At 53.6% G+C, this 7,556-nt stretch overlaps 1 protein-coding gene across 3 annotated transcripts in view; it reads left to right on the forward strand.

Moving 5' to 3' along the window:
- HDGFL2 (HDGF like 2) overlaps positions 1 to 7,556 on the forward strand; it is a 35,774-nt gene that overhangs the window by 13,524 nt on the left and 14,694 nt on the right. For all 3 annotated transcript variants that reach the window (XM_025366526.1, XM_025366525.1, XM_025366524.1), the window contains exon 4: positions 6,980 to 7,180. In XM_025366526.1, coding sequence (XP_025222311.1) covers positions 6,980 to 7,180 — 201 coding nt within the window. The remainder of the gene's footprint in view (positions 1 to 6,979; positions 7,181 to 7,556) is intronic.

A 7,556-nucleotide genomic window follows, 5' to 3' on the forward strand; every position in this document is an offset into this window, starting at 1 on the left:
TTTTTTTTTTTTTTTGAGACGGAGTCTCGCTCTGTCACCCAGGCTGGGAGTGCAGTGGCCGGATCTCAGCTCACTGCAAGCTCCGCCTCCCGGGTTTAGGCCATTCTCCGGCCTCAGCCTCCCGAGTAGCTGGGACTACAGGCGCCCGCCACCTCGCGCGGCTAGTTTTTTGTATTTCTTAATAGAGACGGGGTTTCACCGTGTTAGCCAGGATGGTCTCAATCTCCCAACCTCGTGATCCGCCCGTCTCGGCCTCCCAAAGTGCTGGGATTACAGGCTTGAGCCACCGCGCCCGGCCCCAAGGAAGGATTTTTAATGAGGAGTGGCTGTGACCCAGGCTTTGAGGCCAAGACTAGCTCATGCTTTCATCTCAGGTCTGTAGTTACTCGCTGTGATATCCTGAGCTGTTACTTGACCTCTCTCTGCCTTTTTTCCTCATCTGCAGAATCAGGCTCGTCATGCCCACCGGTTAGATGGGGGCATTGATAAGTCCTGTAACTGATGGTGGCTCCTAGGTTCGTGGCACTCACCAGCTCCTCCTGTGGAAGATCCTGGGGCATCAGGGCTGGGTCAGGGGCGGGGCTGGGTGGAGGGAGCAACCTGGAAGGAGCCTGGGGCTCCTCATCTCTGAGCTGCTACTCCCCACCCCCAGCCCTTGTCTCCTTACCAGGGATGCTCCAAAGAGAAACCCCAGGTGTGCGAGCCCTCCCCCGAAGGCTCTGTGGAGAGGCGTGATCGAGATTGGCCATGAGAGTGTTATTGAGAGCGTTATTACTCTCAGCGTTCTCCGTTTGGGGCCTGACCTACTTAGTATTACCCTTTTTAATCTTGTCAAAAATTACACAGACGGGGCCCTGTCGCTTGGGCCATGAAGACGCAAGGGGGACAAAACGTGCTCAGGGCCGAGCAGCGAGGGCGTTGCCAAACCCGGTTCTCATTTTCCTTGTGTGCTGATTGGGGACGGCTAGCCTGCGTCTGTGCACACGGAGGCTGGTGTGCACCTGCTGTGGGCTCCCAGCCTCTCTTCACAGCGCGGGAGCAACAGGCTAAGCCTGGAGGGAGCCGGGAAAGTGAGGAAGGGCCAAGGTTCCCTCCTGTGGTTCCCTCCTCCTGGCCCCCTCTCCTGACCAGCGCTGACGCTTACATTCCTCAACCCCCACTTCCATTCTGTCCGGGCATTGCTACTCAGATGCTGGCCTCACCTGCAGCATCCGCCCAGCCCTGCACCGTGTCCTCCCTGCTCCCTCTGGCCCAGTCGCAACACCCAGTCACAAACGTGGTCCTCACTCTGCCTGTCCTTCCTGGCCTCATCACCCGCGAACCCCGTGACGTGCCTCTAACCCGTTCTCACACCCTTATCTCCTCCACCTTACTGTCTCCTGGACATCATGCGTGCCCCACTCCAGCCTGTCACATGCCATCTTGGTCATCACAGCAGGAGAATGGGGCGTTTGTGTTTCATTTTTTTTTTTTTTGGATAGTCTCGCTCTGTTGCCCAAGCTGGAGTGCAGTGGCACTATCTCGGCTCACTGCAACCTCTGCCTCTTGGGTTCAAGCGATTTTCCTGCCTCAGCCTCCTAAGTAGCTGGGACTACAGGCACATACCACCATGCCTGGCTAATTTTTTGTATTTTTTTTTTTTTTTTTGAGGCGGAGTCTCGCTCTGTCGCCCAGGCTGGAGTGCAGTGGCCAGATCTCAGCTCACTGCAAGCTCCGCCTCCTGGGTTTACGCCATTCTCCTGCCTCAGCCTCCCGAGTAGCTGGGACTACAAGCGCCCGCCACCTCGCCCGGCTAGTTTTTTGTATTTTTAGTAGAGACGGGGTTTCACCGTGTTAGCCAGGATGGTCTTGATCTCCTGACCTCGTGATCCGCCCGTCTCGGCCTCCCAAAGTGCTGGGATTACAGGCTTGAGCCACCGCGCCCGGCAATTTTTTGTATTTTTAGTAGAGATGGAGTTTTACCATGTTAGCCAGGATGGTCTTGATCTCCTGACCTCGTGATCCGCCTGTCTTGGCCTCCCAAAGTGTTGGGATTACAGGTGTGAGCCACTGTGCCTGGCTTTTTTTTTGAGACAGAGTCTCTGTCACCCAGGCTGGAGTGCAGTGGTGTGATTTCAGTTCTCTGAGAGGCAGAACCTCTGCCTCCCAGGTTCAAGTGATTCTCGTGCCTCAGCCTCCCGAGTAGCTGGGACTACAGGCGCCTACCACCAGACCCAGCTAATTTTTGTATTTTTAGTAGAGACAGGGTTTCTCCATGTTGGCCAGGCTGGTCTCAAAATCCTGACCTCAGGTGATCCACCTGCCTCGGTCTCCCAAAGTGCTGGGAGTGCAGGTATGAGCCACCACACCCGACCTGTTTTATGATTTTTTTTTTTCATCGAGATATCTTCACCATTTTAATATCATTTAACAGTATACCTTGCAGTAGCTTTTAGTACCTTCTCAGTGTACCATTCCTGCTAATTCCAAGATAGTTTCTTTTTTTCTTTTTTCATTTTTTTTTTTTTTTTGAGATGGAGTCTTTGCTTTGTCGCCCAGGCTGGAGTGCAGTGGTATGATCTCAGCTCACTGCAAGCTCCGCCTCCCGGGTTCACGCCATTCTCCTGCCTCAGCCTCCCCAGTAGCTGGGACTACAGGTGCCCGCCATCACAGCCGACTAATTTTTTGTATTTTTTAGTAGAGACGGGGTTTCACCATGTTAGCCAGGATGGTCTCGATCTGCTGACCTCCTCATCCGGCCGCCTCGGCCTCCCAAAGTGCTGGGATTACAGGCGTGAGCCACCGCGCCCAGCCCAGGATATTTTCAGCGCTCCACAAAGGAATGCTCTACCTGCTAGGTATCCCCACAGTTCTCTTCCCTGCGCCAAGCCTCAGGCAACCATGGATCCACCTTCTGTCTCCGGATAGGCCTATCCTGGACATTTCATAGAAATGGAATCACACACCGTGTGGCCTTTTGTGTCTCACTTCTGTCACCTGAGCGTGACATCCTCAAGGTTCATCCATGCTGTGGCCTGGGTCAGAGCCTGGTTTCTTTCCATGGCCAAGTCATATTCTATTGTTATACCACATTTGTTTATCAGTTAATGGACATTTGGATTGTTTTCAGAGAATGTGGCTTTTAAAAATCTCAATTTTGGCTGGGCGCGGTGGCTCACACCTGTAATCCCAGCACTTTGGGAGGCCAAGGTGGGCGGATCACGAAGTCAAGAGATCAAGACCAACCTGGCTAACATGGTGAAACCCCGTCTCTACTAAAAATACAAAAAAAAATTAGCCAGGCATGGTGGCGGGCACCTGTAGTCTCAGCTACTCGGGAGGCTGAGGCAGGAGAATGGCATGAACCCGGGAGGCAGAACTTACAGTGAGTCGAGATCGTGCCTGCACTCCAGCCTGGGCGACAGAGCGAGACTTTGTCTCAAAAAAAAAAAAAAAAAAAAAAAAAAAAAATCTCAATCTTGCAGGGTGCGGTAGCTCACACCTGTAATCCCAGTGCTTTGGGAGGTCAAGATGGGAGGATTGCTTAAGCCCAGGAGTTTGAGACCAGCCCGGGCAACATGGTGAAACCCCATCTCTACACAAAAAGAAAAAAAAAGACAAAAAAATTAGCCAGGTGTGGTGGGTGTGGTGGCGCAAACCTGTAGTTTCAGCTACTCAGGAGGCTGGGGCAGGAGGATCGCCTGAGCCCAGGAAGTTGAGGCTGCAGTGAACCGTGATCACGCCACTGCACTCCAGCTTGGGTGACAGTGTAGGACTCTGTCTCAAAAACAAACAAACAAACAAAACCTCAGTCTCTCTCTCTCCTCTCAAAAAAAGCAGTTATTGAGAAAAAAAGTGACCTGAAATCACTCGGTCAGGTGTTCCATGCTGGCGAGGCTGGCCTGCGTGCTGCTTGGTGCCTTTGCTGGGAGCTATAGCAGCACAGCTTGAGTTTGTTGTAACCGCATGGACTTGTCTGTCTCCCTGGTAGACCATGAGCTCCCCAACAGCAGGGACTGCATTTTAGTTGTCTTAGCAGGTGTCCCATGACGTTTGTTGGAGGATCTAGCAGGTCCCATGATGGTCCCTGAATGAATGAGTAATGAGGCTGAGGCAGGAGAATTGCTTGAACCCGGGAGGTGGAGGTTGCGGTGGGCCGAGATCGCGCCATTGCACTCCAGCCTGGGCAACAAGAGTGAAATTCCATCTCAAAAAGAAAAAGAAAAAAAAAATCGCCATCTCTGCCAAGTACGGTGGCTCACATCTGTAATCCCAGCACTTTGGGAGGCCAAGGCGGGCAGATCACGAGGTCAAGAGATCGAGATCATCCTGGTCAACATGGTGAAACCCCATCTGTACTAAAAATACAAAAAATACACCTGGCGCTCATACATTTTCCTCCCGCAAACATGAGCCACCCACGGCCTAACTCTTCATCCTCCTCTTCACCACCTCCACCCCCTTCTCTGTGCCCCGTATGGGTTTATGTCTGCTTCTTCCAGTTCCCAGGGGGACCTTCATTGGTGCCATTCCTGTTCTCTGGAACGCGGCTAGCTCCAACCCCTTCCCATGCTTCTGACAACTCCTCTGTGAAAATGTCACATCCGGCCGGGCGCGGTGGCTCACACCTGTAATCCTAGCACTTTGGGAGGCCGAGGCAGGTGGATCACGAGGTCAGGAGGTCAAGACCAGCCTGGCCAAGATGGTGAAACCCCGTCTCTACTAAAAATACAAAAAAAATTAGCTGGGCGTGGTGGCACGCGCCTGTAATCCCAGCTACTCCCAAGGCTGAGGCAGAGAATTGCTTAAACCTGGAGGGGCGGAGGTTGCAGTGAGCCGAGATTGCGCCACTGCACTCCAGCCTGGGCAACAGAGCGAGGCTCCGTCTCAAAAAAAAAAAAAGAAAATGTCACATCCTCCGAGGGGCTTCCCTGACCACCCAGTGCTAAATGCTCTCCTCTCTTTCTCTCTCTCTTTTTTTTTTTTTTTTTTTTTTTTTTGAGATGGAGTCTCACTCTATCACCCAGGCAGGAGTGTAGTGGTGTGATCTCGGCTCACTGCAACCTCCGCTTCCTGGGTTCAAGCAATTCTCTGCCTCAACCTCCCGAGTAGCTGGGATTACAGGTGCCCACCACCACACCTGGCTAATGTTTTTTGTATTTTTAGTAGAGACAGGGTTTCACCATCTTGGCCAGGCAGGTCTTAAACTCCTGACCTCATGATCCACCCACCTCAGCCTCCCAAAGTGCTAGGATTATAGGCGTGAACCACTGCGCCCGGCTTCTCTCTCTTTTAGAAACAGGGTCTTGCTCTGTCACTCAATCTAGAGTGCCGTGGTGTGATCACAGCTCACTGCAACCTCTGCCTCCTGGGCTCAAGCGATCCTCCCATCTCAACCACCTAAGTAGCTGGGACCTCAGGCCCCCGCCACCACACCTCACTAATATGTGCATCTTTTGTAGAGAGGGGGTTTCACCATGTTGCCCAGGCTGGTCTTGAACTCCTGGGCTCAAATGATCTTTCTGCCTTGGCTCCCAAAGTGCTGGGATTACAGCCGTGAGCCACCAGCCCTCCTCCTCCTCTCTCAATCCTCACAACCATACGCCCATGTTTTCTTCCTGCCTGTCACCATGATTTGGAATTGTCTGTGTTTAAATGACAATGTTCAGGGCCTCCCACTAGAAAAATCAGCTCCCAGGGGCAGGGGAGCATGCCATGGTCACTTCTGTATTCTTGATGCCCCCGGCCCAGTGCCCAACACTCATGACTGCTCAGCAGACTTTGGCTGAGTGTGTGACCCGGTCATGTGCCTGGCACACAGGAAGCATCAGATAGGTGTTTGTGATTTCTGTGGCTGTCACTGCCTGAGCGGGCATTTTGAGTGTAAGAGAAATAGCAGTGCCTGGACGGTAGAAGCCCAGAGGTCTTGTCCTAGTTTGGCTTCCTCCTCGTGATAATTGAATGACTTAAAAAAAAAAAAAAAAGCAACCATTTCTTTTATTTTTTTGAGACAGAGTCTCTCTCTGTCGTCCAGGCTGGAGTGCAGTGGTGTGATGTCGGCTCACTGCAGGCTCCGCCTCCCGGGTTCATGCCGTTCTCCTGCCTTAGCCTCCCGAGTAGCTGGGACTACAGGTGCCCGCCACCACGCCTGGCTAATTTTTTGTATTTTGTAATAGAGACGGAGTTTCACCGTGTTAGCCAGGATGGTCTCAATCTCCTGACCTCGTGATCGGCTCGCCTCGGCCTCCCAAAGTGCTGAGATTACAGGTGTGAGCCACTGCGCCCGGCCCATTTCTTTTCTTTCTTTATTTTTCTGAGACAGAGTCTCACTGTTGCCCAGGCTGGAACGCAATGGCGCGATCTCGGCTCACTGCAACCTCCACCTCGCCGGTTCAAGTGATTCTCCTGCCTCAGCCTCCTGATAGCTGGGATTATAAGCACCTGCCACCACACCGAGCTAATTTTTGTATTTTTAGTAGAGATGGGGTTTTGCCACGTTGGCCAGGCTGGTCTTGAATACCTGACCTCAGGTGATCTGCCTGCTGCAGCCTCCCAAAGTGCTGGGATTACAGGCGTGAGCCTCCGCGCCTGGCCAAGGCAACCATTTCTGAACCTCTTGACATGGTCTGGTCACTGCCCTAGGTGTTCCAACTCCCACTTCCATGCTTTCCTGGTCATAGGCCTCTGAGGTCAAAACTGAGTCATCCCCATTGCCCAGATGTGGTCACTAAGGCACAGAGAGGTTGAAGTTACTTGCCCTAGGTTTAACCCTGAAGCCCATGGCCCAACCCCAGTGCCCACCATACACGAATCCACTTCACTCTCCTGCCTTCGTTCTCCGGCCCTTCTGGGCCTCGGTTTCCCCGTTTGTAAAGCCAGAAGATAACACCCCTGACATTCAGGATCCCGCGTGCGGTTGCCGTCCTCTGGGTCACAGTCTTGATGGGGAAATCCGCCCGAGACTGGCGGTGACGCGCAGTCTCTGCCCCGACTCCCACAGCCGGTGAGCTCTTCCGACAGCGAGGCCCCCGAGGCCAACCCCGCCGGCGGCAGTGAGGCTGACGAGGACGACGACGACCGGGGAGTCATGGCCGTCACAGCGGTGACTGCCACAGCTGCCAGCGACAGGATGGAGAGCGACTCGGACTCAGACAAGAGTAGCGACAACAGTGGCCTGAAGAGGAAGACGCCTGCGCTAAAGGTAGGAGAGGACCAAGGCGGGCTGGCCCTTCATCCCCTCGCCCTGATGTCTCTCCTGGCAGCTTGCTGTCCCTCCTCTGCCTTTTTTTTTTTTTTGAGACAGAGTCTTGTTCTGTCGCCCAGGCTGGAGTGCAGTGGCCGGATCTCAGCTCACTGCAAGCTCCGCCTCCCGGGTTCCCGCCATTCTCCTGCCTCAGCCTCCCGAGCAGCTGGGACTACAGGCGCCCGCCACCTCGCCCGGCTAGTTTTTTCTATTTTTTAGTAGAGACGGGGTTTCACCGTGTTAGCCAGGATGGTCTCGATCTCCTGACCTCGAGATCCGCCCGTCTCGGCCTCCCAAAGTGCTGGGATTACAGGCTTGAGCCACCGCGCCCGGC

This window comes from Theropithecus gelada, chromosome 19 (assembly GCF_003255815.1).
Source record: "Theropithecus gelada isolate Dixy chromosome 19, Tgel_1.0, whole genome shotgun sequence".
Classification (NCBI taxonomy): Eukaryota; Metazoa; Chordata; class Mammalia; order Primates; family Cercopithecidae; genus Theropithecus; species Theropithecus gelada.